The sequence below is a fragment of the Numida meleagris genome, chromosome 1 (assembly GCF_002078875.1).
Source record: "Numida meleagris isolate 19003 breed g44 Domestic line chromosome 1, NumMel1.0, whole genome shotgun sequence".
Classification (NCBI taxonomy): domain Eukaryota; kingdom Metazoa; phylum Chordata; class Aves; order Galliformes; family Numididae; genus Numida; species Numida meleagris.
This window is the reverse complement of record NC_034409.1, coordinates 49,783,654-49,810,065: the sequence shown is the minus strand read 5'-3', so window position 1 is coordinate 49,810,065 and position 26,412 is coordinate 49,783,654. Positions and strand designations below refer to the sequence as shown.

Here is a 26,412-nt window from a genome sequence, read left to right as displayed (position 1 = left end):
CTGGGCTTGTGTTAAGGAAAAAGGACAGCATATGGATTTAGGTAGTTGGATCGAGTATACCCTCAGCAGTTTGCAGATGACACTGAGCTGTGTAGTGCGGTCGGCACACCTGAGGATTCCACCAAAGACAGGCTCGAGCAGTGGGCTCAGGAGAACCTCATGAGGTTCAACAAAGCCAAGTGCAAGGTCTGCACATGGATCGTGCCAACCCCACTACCAATACAAGCTGGAGGATGTAAGGATGGAGCACAGCCCCGCAGAAAAGGACTTGGAAGTACTGGACATGAGCCAGCAGTGTGCCCTCACGGCCCAGAAAGCCAACCAAAAGCTGCAGCAAATGGAGTATGGTCAGTAGGGAGAGGGAGGTGATCCTTCCCCTCTGCTCTGCACTGTGAGATCTCACCTGGAGTACTGTGGCCGGACAGGGAGTCCTCAGTACAGAGGAGACATGGATCTGTTGGAACGCGACCAGAGGAGGACCATGTAAGTGATGCAAGGCATGGAATGCCTCTCTATGACGACAGGCTGAGAGGGCTGGGGAGAAGAGCCTGGAGAAGAGAAGGCTCTGGGGAGACCTGAGAGCAGCCTTTCAGTATCTAACAGGGGAGTATAAGAAGAGGACAGACTCTTTAGCAGGGTGGTGGCACTGGGGCAGGCTGCCCAGAGAGGTGGTAGATGCCCCATCCTTGGAGACATCCAAGGTCAAGCTGGAGGGGCTCTGAGCACCGTGATCGAGCTGTAGGTGTCCCTGTTCATTGCAGGGGATTTGGACCAGATGGCCTCTAAAGGTCCCTTCCAACTCAAATTATTTTGATTAGATTAAGCCATTTTGTGTGCAGTGCTTCCTGATAGCATACTTTGTTTTCCCTGGTAGTAAAGCCAAAACAAGCACTCTTCTGTTAGCGTCTCTTTAAGCTCCTCCCTAATTACAAACAAGCCTCACATTCTTATCCACTGTAAATCACCCTGATTACAGATTTCTTACATGTATTACACAGAATTTGAGCCTCTTCTGAGAAGTGGGCAGCAACAATTGGAGCTGCTATTTCTCCTCTGATAAAAAAATGATTCACTGTTCCAGATTGTGAGACAAGAGAACAGTGGTAATATTGTGACTATAGTTCATTGTTACATGATTTATACGAGGTCTGCTTGAAAGTAATGCCTCCTATGTTGTTATGTTAGCCCATGAGGTCAGAGGCAGATGTTGGTATGGCAGTAGAAGTCGTACCTTCCCACCAGTATTCCATTACATTTTGTTGCTTTGAGAGAGAGTAGCAGAGGGACAATCTGAGAAAATTGGCATCTGACATGGAAGTGAGCATGAAGCGAAGGTGTGTCACTGAATTTCTCCATGTGGAAAAAATGGCACCCAGTGACACTCACTAATCTTTGCTGAATGTTTGCAGAGACAAAATAGTGGATGTGAGCACCATGATGAGGTGGGTGGTGCGTTTCAGCAGTGGCAACAGTGACGTGAAAGACAAGCTGCGTTCCAGAAGGCCATGCAGATTTTTATGAGCATGGCATGAAGGCTCTTGTTCATCGCTGGCAAAAATGTATTGCATATGTTTATGTTGAAAAATGGTGCTTTGTAGCTGAGAATTTGCTCTGTCAAAGAGTGTTTTTGTGCTCTTTGTATTTGTTGTAGTTTCCATGGAAATAAATAGGAGGCAGTACTTTAGGTGTCTATTATATTTGGTACAACTGGCAGCCATCAGCTCTACGTTTAATGAAGCGCAGAAGACGTGCAGTATCAGTCACCTAAGTCCAGGACACTGAGAAGCAATTCACTCAGCTGTATTCTCTCTGACTTACTACCAGGGTCAAAATCTTCAAGCCAAAGGTTTTTGCTGCAGCAGTGCTCACCCTCTAATACTGTAAAGATAGGGGCTTTGCTGTTGGAGGAATTCAAAATTCCTCATGCATTGGGAAACTCTGAAGTCCTCTTACCTACAAGGTCAGGGGAAGAAAACAAACAAGTTTATAACTCCTTAAACAGTTGGTGGCAAGGGCTTTGGCATGCTTTTCCACGGCGGTCTTTCCCCCCCTTGTTTCCTGATGCTTCCCATCACCGCGGGCACCCAGACCAACGGGTCAGGCCAGAAGCGCTCAGCACACAGCGGCAGAGAGCCCCGGCTGTGGCTCTGATAACCCCAGCCCGAAGCAGACAGAACACACAAGCTAGAAGGCAGCTCCAGAGCCGAGGACGTTTATTCGGCGCCGAGCAGCGGGCGGCACGGGGCGGCCTCAGCCCTTCCCCCCCGGCTGCCGGGGCAGCCTGAAGCCCACCAGCCCCGCCACCTCCTCGGGGGAGCGCTCCCCGCGGCCGTGGTACTCGCGATGCAGGGCCTGGTGCTGCCGCACGCTGCGCAGCAGGCACAGGTAGGTGGCGGCCTGGAAGTGCAGCTCCTGCTGGGCCCGGCACAGCTTCTCACTAGTCACCTGCGGGGAGAAGCAACAGAGGCCCGGAGATGTCACCAGGGAAGGGGCAGCAGGGGGAGGGCCCGGAGGCCGCCTCTCCGCCCCCGCCGTACCCGGTGAGCGCGGAAGGCGGCGAGAACGTGCCGGTAGGCGGCCGTATCGCGGTAGCCGCGCCCGCTGACGTGCCGCAACTCGCGGAGCAGCCCGCGCAACGTCTGCAGCGGAGAGCCCAGCGCCGCCATCTTCCCGCTCCTCTTCCTCCGCCAATCGGCCGCCTGCGACGCGGCGCAGCGGCCAATCAGAGAGCGGGCGACTTGCGCAGGCTTCCTCCCATCAGCAGAGGTCAAATGCCGAAGGTCGAGTGCCGCCTCGGCCGCTGGGTGGGGGTAGAGCGACGCGCGGGGGGCGTTAGCGGCACACGCGCGCTCAGAGGGTTGAGGGGCGCAGGAACCGAGCAGCCACCGCCCACCCGCTGCGTCAGGATATCAGTGAGGGGGTTGGACGTCGAAGCACGTGGTGTGAGCGCTGCGTAATGACCGTGGCTCAGCGTCAGAAGGTGGGCATGCGCCTCGTCTGCCTGGCAGTAGGGTCGTGAAAGCCCCATTCGGGTCGTTGTTAGAGCCGCTTTTGCCTACCATCTCCTCAGCGTCGAGATGCCCCGCCGCGGCCGCGCATGAGAGAGCAGTGCCACATCTAGCGGGAAAGGAGGAAAAAAAGACCACCCCAGATGGGACTCGAACCCACAATCCCTGGCTTAGGAGGCCAATGCCTTATCCATTAGGCCACTGGGGCTGCCACGAGAATGGTTTTTTTCGGTGCCTACTTGTTTCCTATCTCCTCCTCTCTTCCTATTACGGACAACGTCTGGCGGGCACTGATTGGACAGCACCTCTGTCCGCACCTCCCTGCTACGGAGGCTTCTGGGAGCTGTGAGGCCTGCTCGGGCTCGGCGGGCCTAGTTCGGCAGTAGCCCTCGAACGCGGCCGGGCCGAGCCGTGTAGGCGTTTGCAAGCTCTGCTGCCCACTAGGAAGTCCTTTCCCTGTGTGGTTGGCCGGCTCAGGAAAGCCTTAACAACTGCTCTCCCTTCGAATGTACAACAAAGGAAAACCCCACAATAAGCCCGGACCAACAACCCTTTACACGGTGCACTTTTCATCTTTTATTTTGTGAGAAATCACAGAGACAGGGCTCATATGTACATTCCTCTTTATTTAATACAGCACAGACACGTAACAGATAAAAAAGAAAAAAACACTCATGAAAAAGCCTGTCGCCATCAAGGACAGGGTACAGCTACACCCAACTGCGTAAGGCTCCTACTGCAGAACAGGGCCTGCCACCTAATCGTGGATCCCAGAGCAAAACTGCTGCCAAAAAGTCTTCACATTCCTTTCAGGAAAGCAGAATGGAGAAGGAAAAAAAAAAAAAAAGGGAAATCCCTCCAGGAATAGGTGAAGCAGGTGGTATCTGCAAGGCTTGTAGGACACAAACACTGATACTGTTTGGGCCAAAGCACTAAGAAATATTCTGCAGTTCTTCTTGCAGAAGCCCAATAACCCCAACTTCTGAAAACACCACTTGTCTCAGGGATGGAAACCTGAGCATCTGGAAGGAGTGAAAACACAAAGTAGTCACAAGAGATTTAATTAGTCTCCCTGATAGGGCTTTGCTTGCCACAACTGGGAATGTGCAGGAGAACAAGCCAGCTTCCCAGTTAAAATCTAATAGCCATTAAACTGACCAGAACTGTACACATTTGGAACCGATGCAGGCTTTTGTGGCAGCAGCTTCTTCCTTCTCCTGCTTCAGTTCAGGATGGGAATTAAGCAGGCACCAGTTCCTCTGGCAAAGAGCCTTACACATTTTTAAAAAATTAAAATACAAAAAAGGGAGACAGGTGTATTTACAAAATCCATGGCTGGTACAGTACATCATTTTTAAGACACACTAAATGCTACAATCTTTCAGGTCCTGAGATTATTACAAAAAAAAAAAAAAAAAAAAAAGCAACAACTCAAAACTTGTATTCAGGTCCAGTTTTATAACGAGAGAAGAAGGAAATCACACATTTAAAACACAGTATCCCTTGAAGTTAGTGGAACACGGCTCTCTAAAAATCCAGAAGAAAGTGGTGCTGATCACCCAACTGTAGCTGTGTTTGGTTGTTCAGGCTTGCGGTCACAAGAGGGGAGCATTTCACAGGGGAGTTACTCACAGGTAAGCACCTGGCTGCGAGGATCCTTTATCACTAAACCTTAGGATCTGAAATAGGCAAGTATTAAAAAGGAGGAAGGTGACCCGATGCAAATTCATGTTGAGCTGAGTAGAACATCTCAGGAATCACCAACTCAAAGAGGTTTGCCATCTTGCACCCCTTTGCTTAGGGCAGAGGTCTACAAAGAACGCTATTTTTTTTGTAAGACAAGCGGCTAACTGTTTCAAGCTGCATCAAGAAAGGCAGGAAAACGCTTTGCCCAGCATTTTCTCTGCTGTTGACTTTACATAGCTTCCTTCATCCACCTGGGGATCAGCAAGTTGGGTAGGGTTAAGCTGGTTATATTCAAATGGGCTAAAAATACATATCCTAAATGTGACAATAAAGGGTAGAGGCTAGACCTCTGTCAGGGGGAGGACCCCACTGCCACTAGCCAGGTAGGCAGGGATGTGGAAGCTCTGCTCTTGACTCAGCCTCATTACCAGGCAGAACTGCAGGGACTTGCATCCACACCTGTATCTTCAATGATATATTCTGAACATCGTGCTTTTGTATCACCAGAAGTTATAATCACAGATGCCCTTTTATTACAAGCAACCTGATTTTAAGCTAGAAAATACCAACATTTTAGGGATTACTCATGAAATGCTTCTAACCTTCAGTAAGAAGAAAACTACAAGAAACATCACAGAACAAGGGTACTAATTTAACAGCTAAAATATAACTGCTCAGTAGACTTTTTGGAGAAAATAGTAGTAATGAATTTTGTATTTTAATAGTAGTCCAAAAATAGTATTTCTCCATCTATTTTCAACAGAGATCTTGATAACTATGCAAGAACATGGTACTAATTGCTACATGATGGAATTACCGGCCATAAAACACACACTACGGTTCTCACCTCTGAGCTAAACTGTTATTTGTAGTTACATACAAGACTAAAAGATCAGTCAGAAATACGGGGGGAATCACAATTTTTGCTTTTATTTGAAGATCCAGCTACTGTGTAGCTGATACCTGCCCTTGTTTAGAAGCAACTTCATTTAATTGAGAAACTGATTTAATTCACTTCTGATACTGGAAGGAAACATAGGATCTCATTATCTTCTCCCCGTATCCAATCTGCACATTAATAAACAACATCACTACGGCTTCTTAAAACCAATATTGAGAGCTGAATATTCCAGAAGCTCTCAGACTGAAACCTGTGACAAGAGGTGATTTTAGCTTGCCTCATGAAGCAACTTCATGAGGCTTGACAGTAGGTGTTGCACCAGCAAGAGGGTTTCTCTTTTAAAATACAAATTTCTTTCTTCGCTTTAGCAAAAGGAGTTTTAAAGACATTCAAAAAATATTCCATTTTCTTTGGGTAAAACTTCAATGTGTTAACAGGGTAGCTGGGGGAAGGAACGCATGTAACACTTAAACATGTAATGAATACTTATCTGCATAGTTGATATTAGTGACTAATAATCAAACTAAGGCCTTATCCAGAGAAAGTTGAGAACACAAGAACGTTTCTTTTCCCACCTCCTACTCCACTGGTGAAATCTGAGAAGTCTCAAAGGAGCTCCAGCTGCGTCAGCAGCTACTTGGCCTGGTCTGCAGCAGTGGTATCTCCCAACTGGTTTGGGTCAATTCTCTCACCTTTTTCTCTTGGTAGTGGACAGTAACAAATGCAACTGTACCTGTTCCCAGAATACATTTGCACATGCTGGAGCATGATAGGTGTTAGTGTGCACTGCTTGTTTTGGATTATTTCACTAGGAAGAAAAACTTGTTAGTTAATTGTTATTAGCAGGAGCTGAGGGCAAGGGAAGAGGCTGAAATTCACTTATAGATACAAAACAAAAATGTAATTCTTCTTCTAGAGTTGCTCTGTAGAACTATAGCTGTCAAAAAAATGGCTAAAAATTAACAGACCTATGTCCTTGACTACTGACAAGATTAGCACAGTATCATCTACAAGGAGTGTGCAAAAAATGGCCCTAGGGAACCTTTGAGCTTCCCCAGTTCTGCCATGCTGAGATCTCTCAGCATAACACAGCAGCAGCAGGGTTTCTCGTGGCCCCCAAAGGCTATTACAGCAGCAAGGTATCACTGGGTCACAGAACATGGACGATGAAACCACACCATTAGTTTCCACAGCCAGAGCACTCCCCAACGCAATGGTAGTCTTTCACGGGGCCAAGTCAGCCCACTTATTTAGGCAGTGATTTCTAGAGTAGCAGACACTGATATTCAAAACAGCCACGTGTGAAAAGCACTGCAACCAGCAGCACCAGCTGTAGAAACCTGATCTCTCAGTCAGCTAAGGATGAAGAGCACACATGCCTGAAAGGAACTAACAGCAGAAGAGACAAGTAAGTGCGATTCACTGCCATAGGTGGATGTGGCCAACTACTGAAGTCACTCTCAGCAGCTCACAGAAGGCAGAGGTAAGCACTCTAACTCCATCTGACCAAGCTACCAGCAGTAGTGCTCTGACTGGCACCACTAGATTGGTAAAGGAAAAAAAAAAAACCACCACCACCACAAAAAAAAAAAAAAAAAAAAAAAAAAACCCAAAAACTTATGGCCTAGTTTAAGCAGGTTCACTTGAATGTGATACAGCAGTTAGGCTATTTTCTGCCATGGGAACATGCTGTATTTGATATCCTTCTTTTAGCTCTCTAGATGGGCTGTCAACCTCAGTATGAAAGACTCTTCTAGCCATTCTCACTCTGGTTTCTGAAAAGAGAAGGTAAATGCTCCCTTTTCATATTGGAACTCAAAATCGTATCTTCCCCAGTGGAAACACATCACAGAGCTAGCAGTCTAGTGATGCTTATCTAAGTTTAGCACTTGATCAACAAATGAATTGCTAATTTCAGGTACACGTGATTATGACAATAGTAAGTTACATGTATTCTCGGCCCAGAACTATTAAAATTCCTAGAAGTTCTACTACAGATTGCTAGCTTTGTCAGAGACAAGGAACAAGCACAGACACTGTTTCTAGTGTTCTGCAGCTAACAATACATGAACTTACTGTTCGTTACTTTAAGAGCACAAAACATAAATGAAATCTCAGTAAGAGAAAGTACAAGACAAGTACTTGATGTGAATGATTTAGGCAGCTTGCAAAGTACAGTCAAGTTAAACTTCAAAGAGCAATTGCACTCTTGCAGGTTGTAACAAGTTCCTTCTTACATGTAACATGTGGTAGGAAGGGACCATTTTAGTAAATTTAAGAATCCTTACACTAACCAGTGTCAAAAGACATGACAAGGTGTACACAGGATTCCTTGCAATTCATCTCCACTCAAACTTGTTGAAAGCTATTTTAACCTTCTTTCCCCACTCCTTACAGTTAGTTATATTAGCCTCACATTTGCTTCAAACTCAGTAATAGTGTGAAGTGGTCCAGTATTTAAAGTTGTCTGTTGTACTTGTGAACTAATTAAGACCCAAATTAAAAACCTTCAGAGAAAAATGCAAGAAGTTTCTTTCCCATTAGTCGCTTCTTCCTTTCTCTCACACACATTTACACACTCACACATGCGCTCTTTTATTGTACTGCCACCTTTGCCCAAGTGTTCATTTTTTGTATGCAAATGTTTAACAGAGACAGCAGAATGTAGTAGTATGCATTACAGGGTTCTAAGGAAAATTGCTGTGTGTGAATGTGTGCGGGTGTGAGAGAAAGAAAGCACAAACACAGAACCAACACCATGGTACAGCAGCTATGAGTCACATACATTACACACTTTTTTTTTTTTTTTTTTTTTTTTTTTTTACAAAAGGGAAAAATAGTATAACAGCATAAAGCCACCTTGGCAAGCTTAAGATTTTCCTCCAAAATGCCTTCCAGCACTTCAGGATCTCTGAGAACAGTTTAAAGAGGGTAGGGAAATAAAATAAAAAAAGGCACTTAAACAAAGGACAAAGGCCTGAATCAAGTAAGTCATGGAGGGTAACAGCCATTTCACCAGAGCTCGGGCCAATCAAAAAGCTACCAACTTAAAAAAAAATTCTTTAAAATTAAAATTGCATAAAGTGTTAATTAATCAGTCATTTACCTACTGCTTTAACCTTCTGGATCATTTTATGAAAGAAAAAGCCAGTGTCCCTTTAGTGATTTCCCCCCAGTTCAGCAAAAGATGAAAGTTAGGTGTGGGAGGAATCCTTCCCCAGCTTGGCCTGACAGCAGGCTTTCCTGCAACACCATCTGCAAAAAAAAAACACCTCCAAAACAAAAATAGGAGAGGGACCACTGTGCCTTTAACAATTCACTCAAAAACAACAAAAAACAAACAAAAAAACACAACAACCCACCAAAAAAAAAAAAAAAACAACCACAACCCAAACACCCCAACACCTCTAATCCGTCTGTGGGCAAAAACTACTCAAAAGAAAACAAACTGTAAACTAGATTAAATTTTGCTAATAAATACAGCCAAAAGTTCATTTTATGAATGTAGCAGCAAATGTGATAAAGTTAGTTGGGGTCCAAGACGACTCCAAGAGGGTTAATGGTTCACACAACTGTTGTCAGATTGGGAGATTGCAGGATTTCTCTGTTTTCATGTCCTCAATGATCTTGCACCAAGTGGAGAAGGAGTGTGGAGGAAGGGTCAGGTAATGGGACTGAAGGACTGAAACAGGCTCTTGGCACCTGTCCAACCCCCAGATCTGTGCATCAGACAACTCTGATTGGATTCAAACAAGAAGCAGAACCCAGGTAACTAAAAGTTACTTCTGATTAGCAGAAAACAGATGTGAAACCCACAGCATCCACACTTGTGACTTACTTATTCAGATTCGTCATGCGTCTTGAATCAATTGACAGGGCTGGACAAAGTGATTTAGGCCGTTAGTATCTTGGAGTGGGAGAATACCGCAGTAATAGTCCAAGGTATTAGAAATTTTGCAGCCCATTTTTCATCTAGCCTGCCACCTTCTTTCTTACTTTGCAAGTGTCTCAAAAGGATTTAAAATAGCTACCGTCGCTTTTGGGACTTTGGATCATGTTGCAGAGAACATTACCTGGAGGGTTTTAACATTTAAAACCTGTGTTTGAAATTATTGCTTGCATTTGTTTGGGGCTTTCAGTGAGCTTGACATGGTAGCTCATGTACAGACCCCAAACCGAGTTCAGCCCTGCTGCCTGGAAAAGACAGCTCTACTTGGCTTTCTTATTGCTTGTGAATACTGAGGGTTATTTAGTAAGTACAACTATAGTGTATTTATTACCAAAGGCCCTTAAAAAGTAGTAAAAATCTGGGGGTAAATGACCTTAGGAGAGCTGCTGTGTGGAAATTAGTAAAAACTCAAATTAATTTTGCATTTGGACATTGCAGAAATTTTTCTCTTCCCCATCCTGTTTGTGATAACTGCAAAGGTCACTCAGTACCACTCTGTTATTTCCTTTAATTTGGCCTTGCTTGGCTTAAACACAGGAGAATAGGGAAAAGGCAATACAGATCCTTTCATTGCTATGTTGCTGATTCCAAAGCAGCTCAGGAATATAACAACTGAAAGCAGTTAACCTCCAGTGGACTGTCTGAACTTGCTTCATGAAGAATGTATGGTCATCTTTATGCTTGTCACCTTCCTACCTATTTTCACCAGTTTATTCATTCCTCAAGACTCAACAGGCCACACAGACAGGACAACTTCCTACCCTCAAGATTTGGAGTAGATACCCCTCAACTGAAGGTGAGGAATACTTCCAGGGAGAGAGGGATGTTTAAAGGAAATTTGTGCTGTTACTACAAGTCTCCCAATCGAAAATTTCATGAAGCAACTACGAAGACAAAAGATGCCAATTTGAATGAGATGCCTTGATGAAGAAAACACAGAAGAGGTAGAACTCTTAGGACAGGGTTGTTTGGTTTGGTTTTTTTTTTTTTTTTGGTTTTTAGTGTGGTTTGTTTGTTGTTGTGGTGGTGTTTTGTTTGTTTTTAATATATTGCTGCTTGATGGCTCACTGCTGCAACTCCCTTAGCTACTTGCATTGTTAAAATGTATCAGGTTTGACAGAATTCAGAGAATTAACATTGTTAGGCTTCCAAAAACTTATCTTCCTTCAACCCTTCCTGGAGAAGAGAAAGAAAATCAGATAAAATTGTATTCTACATAGCATGTGGGACTTAACGTTCAACAGAATCTGCATATTATTAGGAATGCAAGAGTCTACGTAGCTGTATGTTTCAGCTCTAAATAACCTTGACTGAGATGCAAGCTCACCTAATCAACATGCCACATACAAAACATTAGCATTAGCTAAAAAGCATCTAATTGGCTGATGCTATTGAGTGAAATTCAAGAACTAATGCATCTTATTTTAATTCAATGTGTATTTCACAGAAGTGTTGTGCAAAAACATTTATTGCTGAGCTCAACCCAACATTTTTATACTAAATACACAATATATATTATTTTAGATTCATGTATATATATATTTTTATATAAAATTAAAATGAGCTCTAAATAGAAAAGAAATTGTTCTCTGGTCTAAGAAAAATAAGTCACATGTAAAAGTAACCTGAAAGCTATAAGTTAATCTAGCAAAAAACACTGAAGATTCCTTATCCGTGGGTCAAAGTATCTCTGGAAGGTGAGGCAACCTGCAGTCACTGGCTCAAACTCACCTCAAACTACTGGAAAGACTAGGTACTAAGAATTTCAGCATCTCTGATCAAAGGAATGTTTCAGGGTTGAAGGAGAAGGACGTAATACTATTTTAGTTGCTTCTTTCTCCTTATGGTTTATTTCAGTTTCTGCCATTCTCATCTTTTATCTGACAGCACAAGGGACTCAACAGCATAGTTCTGTTCTAGTGTCAAAAGTGCAACATGTGCTGGATACTTGCTAACCTTACAAATGAACCGGTCCATGTATTGCTATTAAAAAAAAAAAGCCAGCTTTGCAGTCTTGTGCTACCATGTAAGGAAGAGTTCAGGTTGGAAACTCTTCAGGCCAGCAGGGGCTAGAAATGCTGGAGACAACCCATTCAGCCCCCGGAAGAGAAGGCACCTCTGGTCGCTCTTGAACGACTCCTCTTTGGCTAATGCCTGAAGCAATATCAACCTGGCTCCGGAGTAAGTCACATTCAGCTTTCCTTTACTAGCAAATCAAGATAACGCATGGCTTTTGGGAGGAGCTGCATGAAAGATGAGAAAGATCTAAAATGGCTAAAGATCTTACAATGTTTTATAAAAGATGTGATAGAACACTACTTAATTTTAGTAGGATAAGCGCAAGGGAAGGGAAAAGAAAGTTTAACAGAGAGAGAAAAAGTCATAGAATGTCTTTAAAAAAAACAGACATAGGAAAGAAATGCTAGTCTGACCAATAAAATGTGGGTTTCCTTTTTTGTAAGATGAAAAATTTCCATACACCTTTCCTCCCTTAAATAAGAATTGTTATGTTAAGAAAAAAAAAAGCAAGGATCAAATGGTTTCCTAGTAGTCTCTCACATCTCATGTACCAGGAGATCTGTTTTTGAAGACAGCTCCTTGGGATTAACATAGGCTCTCTATAGCCAAACAGCCTTGTAAAGCCGGAAGAATGCCCACATCAGAAACTGCATTTCTGTAAGTTTTTAAATACAATGCAAAGTATCCCAGCACCACCTCTACTCTACACAACCTCTGGCCCACAACCATATGGTACACTCAGGACCTACATATAATCTTATACCGGGCACTTCAGGAACTAATAAAGTAGATGATTCCACCTTATGCAATAGATGGAGAAACCTATTCTAGCTCCTCTCATTATTTCAACTCTTTATTGAAGATTACCCAGGAAAAAAAAAAGTTTGTGCTGCTGTGGGTTTGACAATCAATTTCTTTTAAAAGCCAATCAGAACAATGAAAAAAAGTTAGTTTCTTTAGGCGAGATCGAACTATGACCAGTCTGCATGACCAGGAGGACCAGTCCCCCTTTTCCTTCTCTTTTTGATCAAGTATTGTTTTCTTTTTCTTCTTCCTCTCACCACAGTGCTTGGGATCAGAATATGTAAACATTGACAGAAACAGCAGCCCTGTGACAATAAGCACTTCCCCAACTGGGCAGATTCTGTCAGCCAACCAGAACTGCTTCAGCTCCCTTGCTTGTCCAGAAGTCACTGGTTTTTCCGCTGTAACTTAGTGTCCCCTTTACTTTGGCCTCCATCTGTAGTTTAGAGACAGGAAAAGAAGTGGAAGAATAAAAGCATGAACGAAATTTATAACTTACAACATAAAAAATGTATTTGGAATATTTATCTTTAACATCACCAAAAAGCATGTTCTTAATAGTGTAGAATACTTCACATATTTTCTATAGATTCTTTAATTTTTTTTTTTAAATAGCACTGTTGAAACCCAAGACATCAAGCTTTATACTTGAAGATACCACCTCACTAAAGGTAAGTTGCAGCTCTGAATACCACAAAAAAACAAAAATACATCCCCCCTAAAAAGAAAAAAAAATCAATCTTTACTTCATAAGAATTCTAGGTCACTCCAAGGATCTTGTGGTGACAAGAAAATTGAAATTTGTACCACGTACAGGTGATTTGTTTATTTTCAGAGCCCTGACACAACACTGCCCAGTTTTTGGAGCCAAGTACTCCAAAAAACAGGACGATGAATCCACAGAGACACTGGTACCTTTCATGTTCCCCTTCCTGGCTAAAAAAATCCCTATGAGTAACCAAGAAAGGTGCGCACTCTGAACTGCACCACTTACTCTGAGAACTTTCAGCACTAAGCTTGACAAGCATAAAAAGATGTTCTACTCCTCTCAAAACATGTAACTTTATTATTAATGTTAAAATTCCAAGGGAAGATAAGTGTTTCATTAGGAACGTATCACATTGTTTACACATGCACACAGAACTGCAAGAAACATCAAGAAGCTTCTAAGCTTGAAGGTCATTTTCCTCCTCGTTAATCTCGTTAATCAAAGTCAGATCAAGGCTCATGCCTCGCCACTGGGATGCAATTCTTCATACTATTTCCTTTGGCAGAAAGACCAAAGTTGATACAGATTAAAAGCTTCTCCTCCAAAGGAGAAATTAAAAAGTAGTGGAAAAAACAATCCTCTCCCAGTGTAGACTACACAGCCTGTAAACAATCACAATAGCATCCAGTAAGTAGCAGTCCTTTTTTCCACTGGTGGAATTTGGAGGCTTAAGTTTCTACAACTGCTATAATAAAGTATTATTGAGATTTTTGAGCTTTTTATTTTTTGTTCCTGGCACTGAACATAAATAGAAAAAACTGCTCAATTTCTAAAACTATTGCTGTAACAGAAAGTGCACTACCTGCTGCTACCAAAGCTTGTTCCTTTTTCCTGTCTTCGCTACACCAATTTTAAATACAGTGTACATTTTATTTCAATCTAGAGCAGAAATATAACTTGTTTTTGTAAGTTATAAAAAGTAGTAAGAGAAATACTATCTTTACCTGTATAAGCTTGCTGCAAGTGAGCAGGCAGAGGTGAGTGAGACAATGTTGCTGCGTGCTGAGCACCTGGCTGTAAACCCTTCAGTAAATCTGAGAAAAAAAAACAAGGAGAAAAACAAGGATGAAAAATAAATCTGAAGGACTAAGTTTACCCTTGTGAAACAGATGTTTTTATTTTTTTAAAATTAAAGCTGTAGTAGCATGCTAATTTGCATAATTTCTGAAGACATCTCAACAACAAAAATAAATACATGCTAGGATTCTGATGGCTGGTATACAAGCCAAGAAACCAGATCTGTTCAGAACTCGTTAATCAAAGTCAGAGCAAGGCTCATGCCTCACCACTGGGATGCAATTCTTCGTACTATTTCCTTTGGCAGAAAGGCCAAAGTTGATACAGACTAAAAGCTTAAAGAATTTCTTTTAAACACTCAGAAATAATAAATTCCACCTTGATTTGTGTTTTCTTGTAAGAAAATGGTTTGGCACCAGATGATCTGAGCCATTGCTAAGCTAAGGATATTTTAATGAATCACAATTTCAGGTCTCATCTTTGTATTGTGAAATTAGGAGAATATTAAGACATTTCTTTCTAAACACAAGAGAACAAGTTAACTCAAAAACGCATGTTCAAAACTAACTATACTATGAACATTACAGTGAAGTTAATCACCTATCAAAGGTGATTCATAATATTTGGATAATTACATTAAAAAGTTTTACCAGAGAAGAAATCCATTTACTCTCTTGTAGTAATTATCTCAGAATGACACCGCTTCCCTTCCTTATTTCTGTTTTCAGGATGCCTCTTTCCGTACAGCACTGTGATAAGGAATTCCACTCACTTTGAGTTAGGCTGTGGTGGAAAGCCGCTGAGGTAGATCCCGAGGTGGTTGTCACTCCAGCTGTGTCCGTCCCAAAGCCAAGCAGCTCCAAGGGAAACTGAAAGGGCACGGTCACAGGAACAAGGCCACCCAGCATCCCAAAAGGAGTTAATGGTGCAGACGTCACGTTCTGACTGGTTACAGACAGGGGTGATGCCATGAGAGTCAGAGGTGAGGCATTAGCCAGTAATGATGCTCCTGCTGTTGACTGTGCAAAGAAAAGTAGAACTTGAACATTTAAAAGCTTCGAGCTGTGTCCTCTAGGGAGATAAAAACTGCTTATTGTTAAGTGTGCTTGGTTAAAAAGGTCATTAAGCTACTAATACATATCCCCTTAGCCACATAGTAGCAATTCCCACTGTTCACCTACTAAACAAGCACAAACACAGCAGATTCACACATGAAAGTATGGTTCACCTCTTGTTTTTCTTGCCAGCTCTGCAGATAATTTCCTTTAAATTATCACACATGTCTGAAGTTCCTTAGAAACACATTATGACTCTCTCCTTTCCAAATATGGGTCTTAACGCAATGCTAACTATATTTCTAAAGAGACTGCTTAGAAGTAACAATTTATGAAAACTCAAATCCATACTTAAGAACCATCACACTTCAAGAGAAGCCAGGTTACCAGGATGCAGACATACACATATGAGTATATACATACTGAAGTTTATACACAAGTGCATACTTCAGAGCAAAAGGCAAGAAATGAGAATTCTCTCCGCCCTACATATATCACAAATTAAGTTCACCTCAGTTCAAAAACAAAAATATAAGATTAGCTGGAATATTTTAGACACAACAGTTCCCAAATTACATTAATTCCTCTGAAATTAGAAGTTGCTTGGTTCGTTCCTATTTAACAATCTTTCATTCACTAAACTTACAATAATTTCATAGGGTGATGTTCCGTTCTCAAGTTAGCTATTACAATACAGTAAGTATAGAAAGAAGCATTTTGAATTAAACTCAAACTTATATATTTATATGTTTGAGCTATCAAGATTCAGAGACTGAACAGGGTTTAAAACTTGTGCATTCAGACAGTTAAGTCTTAACTAAACCCAAAACTTAGACTGATTGTAATGAATACTAGAGCTCACAGTGATCTCCGTGAGTTTTGTAGTATCAATTTATAGAAATAGCAATGTGACAAAAACTCCTAAAAGATAAACATTTTCTATTACTAGTTTGGACCTTAAGATGTTTATATGAAAGCTGCTGAAGAAAGGTTAGTGCTGCTTAAGACAACATTTTAAAATTACATCGCTGTGAACACAAGCAACTACCAAGCACTCTCATAAGAAATGTTTGTATTGGCCATCTTAGGAGTGACACCTGCTAAGACATACTTCATTTCACAAGTAGAAAATTGCGGATGAAAACATTGTAAGAAAATACGTGCTTGGTCACTTCAGATGTACTAATTTCACAACAAGCCCACATACAAAAAAAAAATGGCAGCTGTTCACTATGTAATCTTCACTGTGCAACAAAATAAAAGCCATGCAGCAATCTCTTGCAGTTCTGCCTTTGTAAAAAGCCTCAAAACAGAAATGGATTTTTTAGCATGCTCTGTCAAGAACCTGTTTACTTTCTCAAAAAGAAATAGTGAAGTTCAACGACGGAAAGTACTCACAGAGAATGTCTTAAAGGAGCTGCAGTTGAAGTGCCTTCTCAACTATGTTAACACCTCACAAAAAGTTCACCTTGGTCATTAATATTCTTTAAAAACTAAGTGGTATTCTGCTTAAGCATACCAATGACAGATAGAGCTTAAGGAAATAACATAGGATAGCTGCTCAATTTTACATTATTTTGGCTTTATGTTCTCAAAATACAACCTAATAGACTATGTTAAAGTTTTGAGGAGCTACTGCAGGTACAAGTTCACATCCGAGTTAACAACTGTACCAATCAAGTGGGAAAGGAGGGAAACACTTAAAAGAAACTCTTCCTAGTTACAAACACCTTTTTATCATCATATGAAGTTATATTAGTTTGATCTTCCATGCAAGTATACAAGGATATTCTAAAAATCAACTTATGTACCATTCTCATCTGACAGATTAGTAGCGTCTCAGTCAGGAATTAAATACCTAAACATTTAATGGAAAGGAAATTCACTTTCAGTCTTATGCAATGTATTAAGAAGGGTAACTAAGGGTACATAGTACCCAGCAAGCCACTAGATCTTTAAGGCTAAACAAGTCCTATGATCACAAATCTTTCCCCCTTCAGTGTACTTGAACTGGGAGGTCATTTGATTATCATCTTCTCTTGAACATACTAGACTGACTGAGTCTCAGTCTGCACTGTAGAAGTCTTAGTGAATGTTTTATCCTCCTTTGAAAACTCTTCTGAGCTGTTTCATGTTATCAAAGTACCTTCTGAAGTGTCAAGAAAAAAAACCAAAGCATGTGTGAAGACACAATTATTAACTTTGTAAGGCCATATATAACTCAGTTTCTCTAGGTGATTTTCTCCTTCTATATGCCAAAACACTTTATTTTGTTGTATTACAGTATGTGCTCACATTAATTGATTATCCACCACATTCCCAGCAGTCTCTCTCTTCAACATCACTGTCTGCCAAGACGTATTTCATTATCCAAGTAATCAGTGTTTCTATAAAATAATGATTTGCCTAGAACTGCACAAGGTTTGCCAAAATTGATCTCATAACTCACATAATACTACTCATTCCCTATGCCCATCAACTTTAAGAACTACCACAACCATTTCACAATTTCTTCCACAACGCAGCAACTGAATCCACTGGATATTGTGGATTCCATCAAAAATCATCCCCAGTCCATTCACTGCAGTCTTCTTTGTATCCAGGCACCTTCTAGAGTACCTGAACTGCACCACATTTAGCTTAGCTCTTCTCTAGACTGTCTGTGGTACCTCTGTGGCCCTTACATAGGGCATGGATTGCTGGGCTTTCTTTTTTTTTTCTCCCACTGTAAGTACCAAAAAATAAGGAGAAGGCTGTCTCAGAATCTGCCAAACACCCTGTTTACTCTAATAGACTCAAGGTATGGTAGGGTGAAAAACCACAGAAATATCTCATGAAAGTGATTTTCTTCTTGTTTTTCAGCTGCATTAAGAAAAATTATCAAGTTAAAAGATTATTATAAAGCATTATGAAAACCTGGGTATATATCATTACCATGCAATAGCTATGTACATCATTCAGAAAAATACATCATTTTCCTAGCTTGCTGTAGACTCTAATTTACAATGACAATGTCTTTCTTAATTTTACTTAAGTAGCGTAGACTTCACAGTAGAGAGAGCAATACAAAAAGAGAGGAATACCTCAAATCATATCAGTAATTAAATCATTTCCAGTAAGAAGAATGCATAACTTGGGAAAGTAGGTTGTCTTCTGGGCAAATAATAGGTTTGCATGGGTTTTAGAGCAGTAGTATTTTCAAAACACTTGTATTGTAAGACTTTTTTTTTTTATCTCCCGTGTAAAAGTTTTGCAAATCTTTTCTATTATCTTTATATATAGATTAACCTCTAATCGTTTGATTAGATCCTACAAAGTAAAATACATAGTTAATAGTCACAAATACTCCAGATTTGTAAACTAATCATGAAGCTTGTCTAAGAAGACTTTATATGAGCAAATAAATATGTAACAACACAGAAATTCAATAATGCGAGACAATACTGCATACCCTGAAAATATGGCTACACAAGGTTCACCTTTTATAGGGCTCTCTTTAAAGAAAAAAATTTCTTTCATACTGCAGACCAACCGGTTTCTCACTATGAGGATTTCTTCCACCCCTATTCCCTGGATTTTACATCCACTGGAAATACCTATTCACTGTTGTGAAAGTGTTTCATCTGTATTAGCATTTACGCTTAGTGAAGTGTCAGCATTAAGTTTATGATCTGTTTTCAAAACAAGATATTGTAAGAAAGAATGCTTACAAAGTGTGATAAATATTAATGTCAGATGTAAATGTAAACTCAGATGCATACCTGCACACTGGCTGCTACAACTGGAGACCCTGAGGCAGAAGATGGTCTGTGTGGAGTTGACAATTGTTTAGTAGCACCCTGTGTTCCACTTCCTGCTCCCCCAGACAGACTAGTCCTACTAGCTCCACTTGAGTTAAGGTTACTGCCTCTGCTGGCAGGTACATTCATTCCAACTCCACCCAAATTATTTTTACCAACAGTTCCAGAAGGAGAAGAGTTGGGCAATTTTGAAGAAGCCTGAGGGTTCTTTGCAGGCTGAAGGCCTGAGGTGCGATTAGAGGGCAGCAAATTCATTGTGGGAGACTGCCTGCTGATATTTACACCACTGGTCTGTTTATGAAGGGAAGTGTTGCTGGAGTGACTACTCTGGGAAACTAGTGCACTTGAACTGGAAGAACTGGGTGTTGCTGCAGGCCTGGGGGATGAGGTGGACTTAGATGAAAACTTAGGTGATACATTGGGCTTAGGTGTCACAGAGGGCTTTGATGCAGTGGGCTTAGGAGAGGCAGCAGGTTTTGGAGAGGCAGCCATGGAGAAGGGAGGCTTGAAACCCTGGGAAGAAACCTGTGACACCATAGCCTTGGCTAAATAGTTACTAGAGGTAGAGGTGCTGGATGTTGTCCGAGAAACCAGTGGGTGAGATACTTGAGAGCCACTTCCAGATGAGGGATTAGACAAAGGCAGGCGATACACTACAGACTTCTCTTGAGCTTTGATGACTGGTGATGAGCAAGACAGTTTGGGATTACTGCTCAGTTTCACCACTGGGTTGGTCTGTGATTTACTAATAGTTGCTTGTAAAGGAGATACATATTTCTGCTGTACAGCTGAATGCTGGTGCACCTTTGTCATTTGTGATGTTGAAGAACCACCTTGAACCTCAGAAGATGATACCAAGATGTTAGCATCCTTGGCTCTTTGAGAGGTGGTAGAAATAGCTGCTTGGGTCTTAGAGGAAGAAACGTGAGTCTGTGAAGAAGCAGCAGCAGCAGCTTGGATCTGGCTTGACCTCTGTAGTCCTTGCTGAAGTAGCTTGGCTGGCAAAGGCTCTAAGGAAACCTTAGGATTTTGAATTGAAGATCCAGCAATAAGGCCTGAAGAGATACCAGTGTGAACTAAGTCCTGGGGTTTCTTTGGTACTGGCCCTGTGTGACCAGCAATAAGACTTGATGAATGGGGTGTTTGAGCGGGCTCTACTTTCTTTGAAGTTGCCAGGGGCAACTTACTCATAATGCTTGCCAGTTTCTCTTCCCTCAGCCCAGGGCGAGGTCTGGATGTTGGTGTCTCTATAGTGGATCCAAGAGGAGATCCCTTGGCACCATTATTGATAACTGCGAGAGCATCAGAAATAGAGTCCAGTGAGGGTGGGTGGAAAGAGAGGTCTTCATCCAGTGAGTCATCCAAGCAGATAGTCTCTGGAGCTGGTGTGCAGCTAGAGCTGGATGGGGTGCAGACAGGTGCACTGGTACTCAGTGTAGTAGCACAACTTGAATTAACTGAAGATATACAAGTTTTCTGTTCTTTCTTTGGACTAGAGTCCTGAGAATGAAAATAGAAGAGCTATTAAGCTTTGCTTACAGAGTAGATTCAAAGTCTTCTTTAGTTTAATACTGTTATTCTGCACATTCAGAGGAACCTAAAATCTACTACAGAAGTTTCCATATTAAGATATCTATGATACATTGATGTCTTGTGTATGAATTTAATATTTTTATTTTAAAATCTCACACTGGTGCTCCACGAGGTTATGAACAATCTACACTTTGCAGCGTAGAACAGGACAGCTAATTTGATCACTAGGCAGAAATTGCTAGAACTGTAATAGTACTATTAATTTCTTCATAATCAATTTCCAAAACGCTACTTAGCTTAACGTTATGAAGCTATACAGATAATCTTTTGTATTACAGGGTTTAAATCCCATGTGACTACCAGTCAATAACCTGAGGGAACCCTTTTGACAGATATTTTCTTGATCAGAGGCAGAAAACTGGTTGTACAAAAAGCCATATAGAAGTTAAGAGATGTAAATACACATTTACCTTCACTTTGTGTTTAGGTGCCAGAATCACTTTCTTCTTTGCCCTAAAGCAGAGGAGATAAACACACGTCAGAAGACAGAAAGGCAAACAGTTTTAGCACCACCCTGATCATACTCCAATAAACAAAGAGGATGACTACTGGGCACCAGCTTTTTTAATAAAGCATTCTTGAAGTAGAAAATCTCTAAAAACATACTTGCGGAAAGAATAAACATACCTTCAAACCACTGTTGTCATCTTCATATGTAAATTAGATGCAAAACTCACTGAATTACTGATATAGCCTGACGTATATCAAGTTAAGAGATTTGTTTTGTAATTTTTCAATTCAGGGCACTTCAGCCCCTCACAATCTTAGGAGTTCGTTTTAGCAGAGCTTTATCTAAATGAAAATCACCTATAAAGGTTAAAGGTTATATGAACAGCAATATAAAGTGAAATTTTCTTTTTGTCACTGAAGAAGTAGTATACTTCACATTCCCATTTCTATTTCAAGCCACAATGCCATTTTTTTCTCCTCTAAGTGTTTCATTGACTGTCTGCTGTGAAAAAGTTTTATCTAACTTCTTTTTGTTGCAACAAGCCATTTAACGAGCTCTCAGTTTGTTTCAGGTTTTTTCTGCAGTGCAAATGAACATCACAGCACCAATGACAGTTACACACGCAAAGACAGTACTGAGGACTATGAGTTGCCTGCTTCAACATTTCACACTGTGTCTAATTTCTATTTCCTCAAAAGGATTAACAAATTAACACTCCACCGCTCTTATTCTTCTAAGGAACTAGAAAAAAAAAATCTTTCTTGTAGGTGGACTCTAACCCAGTTTTGCCATTATGTAGAAAATATACCATGTTAATCATATCTATCACAAGAGTTATAGTTTGGGTGGTATTCAAAGCCATAATTGGTTATTTGAGTTCTTACTGAATGAGGGCAACTCCTAAGAATGACATAGCATTGTCAGAAAACACTGAAAGTAAAATCTCACTAGGACACAAAACCTACTGTGTTTACAAAGATTTATGAGGAAAAGAGTAGGAAGTACTGGATTCAATATAATGTACTACACCGTCTAAATTCTGCTGAGCAGAGTGCTTTGGAATAATTTAAGGAAAAAGTGTTAGTCCACAAATATCAACGTAAGTTATTCAGCCACTTCAAAACCAATTTAATATTCTAGTGATACTGTATTTTAGGTGTAAATACAAATTAAACAACCAAACATTACTGAACATTATAAATGTCTTCAAACAAATCCCAAAATATCTCCCTTCTCTCCCCAAAAAGAGGTAGCATGAAGAGATAGTATGTACTGAAGAGACTAATAAACTGTCAATACTCACGGAGCAGAAGTGAGATGATTGTGAACACTCCGGCTTTCTTTAAAAAGCATCCTGCAAGAGTGGTGAGAAAAGAAACATAAGATGATAGGGACAGTCAGAATACGACCAGCTAATGCTCAAGTACCTTTGAATTTTCAGAGAAATCCTTTGGTTATCTGTTTTTAAAGCAGCTGGTTGGTAGATTTTATCTGTACTGCTACCAAAATGCAGTTGCAGGCAGCCATAAAGAAAAGAATGCTAAATAAAAAATGGTTATAGTTGTATTTAAAATACCTCAGTCAATGGCCAAGCAGAAGCGTACATAATGGAGCACTACCTTCTCCAGCAGGAGGGAAGAAAAAAGTTTTGACTTCTCTGTCCTCAAAGGCTAGCAGACTATTTCAAATATCAAATTAAGGATTATTATAAACTCTTCACATTGCATTCCACACACTGATCACAGGTTTGAGTTTATTATTTGCTGTTTTTTTTTGTCTTGTTTCTTTTTTTTTGTGTCAATATAGAAAAAGAGTTAGAACGCAAGACAAGCTTGTGTCTAGTAGTCTTCAATATTTTGTATTGGCTATTGTGTACCATTCCTGTGACTTCAGCTACACTGCATTTACTCTCATATTTTACCACAGAGCCAGCGATACAGCTTCATGAAAGGCTAGAGTTGCTGTGATAATCTCAACATTTTACACGGTTTTATTCCTATGTGATCGACTCCTGCTCTGGGAACTGAGAACAACTCCTTACCTGTACCTATACGTACATGCTACTTAAATGCAGCTATCAACAGCTAATGAAAACTCGCTCTTCCTCTTTGCTTCCAGGTAGACATACTAAATTAGACTAAGTTTTCCTACATCACTATCATCATGTTATCACTAACCACATGAGCAGCTGTCTAAACAAGAGCTAATCAGCACTGAAAACACCCTGTAGAGCTGGAATGGTTATGAAAAATCCAAGCATCCACAAATCTCATGCAGTTGGGAAGGCATCAACACCCTCTCATTACAGTTCCAATGGCTTATCTTTCAGATTCAGTTTTCACATTTCATTTACCATACCAACCTCCAAATCTGTATTATACTGTCAGTGAAGAACATCAGGAAACAAAAGGAACGTTCCTCATTGCAAGTTCAGCGTTTCACTGACTTATCCAGCTTCTCCAGAGCATTTCCCCTCGTGCCTCCTGCCTGCTGCTTTGACTGCTCCTTTATCTTTTTAATTCTGGGGCATGTGAGACACCAGTAATTTGTAGTGTTATCCTTAAAGGTTCAAGACAATGTTTAACTACCACTGGAACAGAAGTCAAGGATCCAATACAAAGAAAGGCAGCAACAACGTACTTGGAAAGCAATTTGTTCGTTACATACGTATATTTAGCTATAACAACTGATGAAGTCAGCACGAGACTGCCTCTCTGACAAGATCTCAAGTGTGCTGGTTGACCTGCGAGAAATAGGTGTGCTCCAAGTCCGCTTAAAAGACCATCTCTCAGAAGATGAAACTCTGGGAATGACAATAAAGACTTCCTGTTTTTGCTTCCTTTAAACATGCACATATTTATGTTACAGGCATTTTTAAATGGACATGGAATCAGCATACAATCCATTTACGAAGAAATCAGTTATATAGTCACTGAATCACCAAATTTGGAAAAGACCTCCAAGACCATCCAGTCCAGCTGTCCACCTATCACCAACATTTCCCACTAAACTGAGTACAACATCTAAACGTTCCTTGAACACCCCCAGGGACAGTGTCTCCACCACCTCCCTGGGCAGCCCATTCCAGTGCCTGACCACACTGTCAGAGAAGCAGTCTTTCCTAACATCCAGTCTGAATCTCCCCTGGGGCAACTTGAGGCCATTCCCTCTCATCCTATTGCTAGTTACCTGGGAGAAAAGGCCGATCTCCATCTCACCCCAGCCTCCCTTCAGGTAGCTGTAGAGAGCAGTAAGGTCTCCCATGAGCCTCCTCTTCTCCAGACTGAAAAATCCCAGCTCCCTCAGCCTCTCTCCATCACACTTGTGCTCCAGACCCCTCACCAGCTTTGTTGCCATTCTCTGGACACACTCCAGGGTCTCAATGTCTTCCTGCTAGTGAGGGGCCCAAAACTGAATAGTACTCAAGGTGTGGTCTCACCAGGGCCGAGTACAGAGGGATGATCTCTTCCCTGCTCCTGCTGGCTGCACCATTTCTGATACAAGCCAGGATCCCATTGGCCTTCTTGACCACCTGGGCACACTGCTGGCTCAAGTTCAGCTGAGTGTCGACTAATATCCCCGGGTCCGTTTCCTCTACACAGTCTTCCAGCCATCCTGCCCCAAGCCTGTAGCACTGCCTGGTGTTGTTGTGGCCAAAGCGCAGGACCCAGCACTCGGTCTTGTTGAGCTTCATTCCAGTGGCCTCAACGCAGCAATCCAGCCTGTCCACTTGCCTCTGTAGGGCATTCCTAGCCCCAGGCAGATTGACATTTCCTGCCAACTTGGTGTCATCTGCAAACTTACTGAGGGTGCACTCAATGCCCTCATCCAGGTCATCAATAAAGATACTGAACAGGACAGGCCCCAATACCAATTTCTGGGGAACAGCACTCATAGAATCATCATAGAATCATAGAATGGCCTGGGTTGAAAAGGACCTCAAAGATCATCGAGTTTCAACCCCCCTGCTGAGTGCAGGGTCACCAACCACTAGACCAGGCTGCCCAGAGCCACGTCCAGCCTGGCCTTGAACACCTCCAGGGACGGGGCATCCACAACCCACCCCCTGGGCAACCTGTTCCAGTGCGTCACCACCCTCTGTGTGAAAAACTTCCTCCTAATATCTAACCTACATCTCCCATCTCAGTTTAAAACCATTCCCTCTTGTCCTATCACTATCCACCCTCGTAAAGAATCATTCCCCCTCCTGTTTATACGCTCCCTTCAAGTATTGGAAGGCCACAATGAGGTCTCCCCAGAGCCTTCTCTTCTCACGACTGGTCACCAGCTGGATTTAACTCCATTCACCACATTCTCTGGGCCCGGCCCTCCAGCCAATTCTTTACCCAGCAAAGAGTGTACCTGTCCAAGCCATGAGCTGCCAGCTTCTCCAGGAGAATACTTTAGGAGACAGTGTCAAAGGCTTTGCTGAAGTCTACGTAGATGACATGAACAGTATGTGAAAAGGCTCTAAAGTCCTTAAGGATAAAAAGAATTTCTCTAAATGCACAATTATCAGTAAAACAGTCTCACTGGGTAGAGTATGGAAGTTTTACACATTAGAAAAATAATGTGACAAAGGAATACTACAGTTACGACACACACCAAGAAATGAACATGGTGCAGTTTGAAGTTGTAAGTGATACCTTACCTCATACTTCTACACTAAACAGTGGGGAATGTATGAGGGTTGCTTCAAAACTTATGCCCCTATTTTACCATGTTTGCCTCTGACATCAAAGGCAGATAGCGGTGGTACGGCAGTAGAGGCTGAACCTTCCCACCAACATTCCGTTACATTTTGCTGCTATGCAACATATGGCAGCAGAGGGGCAGGCTGACTAAATAGTGTCTGACATGGAGTGTGTATGAAGCGAAGGTGTGTCACTGAATTCCTCCATGCAGAAAAACAGGCACCCACTGACATTCATAGATACTTGCTGAACATTGATGGAGACCAAACAGTGGATGTGAACACAGTGAGGCAGTGGGTGGTGTGCTTCAGCAGTGGCAACAGCAACATGAAGGACAAGTCACATTCTGGATTGCCATGCACATCTGTCACACCACAAAATGAAGAGTGTCTTCATCAGCCCATCTGCACATATTGGCTATAGTAGTGACTATGTTGAAAAACACTGTGCTGTATCTGAGAATTTGCTCTACCAAATAGTATCATGATCTTTGCATCTGTTGCAGTTTCCATGGAAATAAATAGGAGGCATTACTTTCAGAGCAACTTACTTAATACAGTTAACTCTCCAAATTAAAATTTTCCTCCATTTTGAGCCCACGAAGTTCTGCGCTATAGCCCTACTTTGATTAGTTAGCATTCCTTACGAAATAAATAGTAGGTCATT

The 26,412-nt window shown here is 41.5% G+C and overlaps 2 protein-coding genes and 1 non-coding gene across 3 annotated transcripts in view; all 3 read right to left on the bottom strand.

The window, feature by feature from the left end:
* Window positions 2,186-3,254, bottom strand: FMC1 (formation of mitochondrial complex V assembly factor 1 homolog). The gene is made up of 2 exons (XM_021380195.1): window positions 2,538-3,254; window positions 2,186-2,445 (listed from the first exon to the last, which is right to left on the bottom strand). The coding sequence occupies exons 1-2, from the start codon at window positions 2,664-2,666 to the stop codon at window positions 2,251-2,253; spliced, it is 324 nt and encodes a 107-aa protein (XP_021235870.1). The 5' UTR covers window positions 2,667-3,254; the 3' UTR covers window positions 2,186-2,250.
* TRNAR-CCU lies at window positions 3,144-3,216 on the bottom strand. The gene has a single exon. It is a non-coding gene; the product is annotated as a tRNA-Arg (tRNA).
* The window catches only part of UBN2 (ubinuclein 2), a 57,893-nt gene continuing 35,095 nt past the window's right edge, over window positions 3,615-26,412 (bottom strand). Inside the window, exons 13-18 of the mRNA XM_021394816.1 lie at window positions 22,356-22,406; window positions 21,012-21,054; window positions 18,970-20,508; window positions 14,926-15,172; window positions 14,081-14,170; window positions 3,615-12,803 (exon numbers count right to left, since the gene is read on the bottom strand). Of these exons, the coding sequence (XP_021250491.1) occupies window positions 12,754-12,803; window positions 14,081-14,170; window positions 14,926-15,172; window positions 18,970-20,508; window positions 21,012-21,054; window positions 22,356-22,406 (2,020 nt within the window). The 3' untranslated portion in view covers window positions 3,615-12,753. The remainder of the gene's footprint in view (window positions 12,804-14,080; window positions 14,171-14,925; window positions 15,173-18,969; window positions 20,509-21,011; window positions 21,055-22,355; window positions 22,407-26,412) is intronic.

Coding starts and splice junctions, on each gene's coding strand:
- FMC1 (XM_021380195.1), bottom strand. CDS start 2,666: ATGGCGGCGCTGGGCTCTCCGCTGCAGACGTTGCGCGGGCTGCTCCGC. Junction 2,446..2,537: donor CCGCCTTCCGCGCTCACCGG/GTACGGCGGGGG, acceptor TTCTCCCCGCAG/GTGACTAGTGAGAAGCTGTG.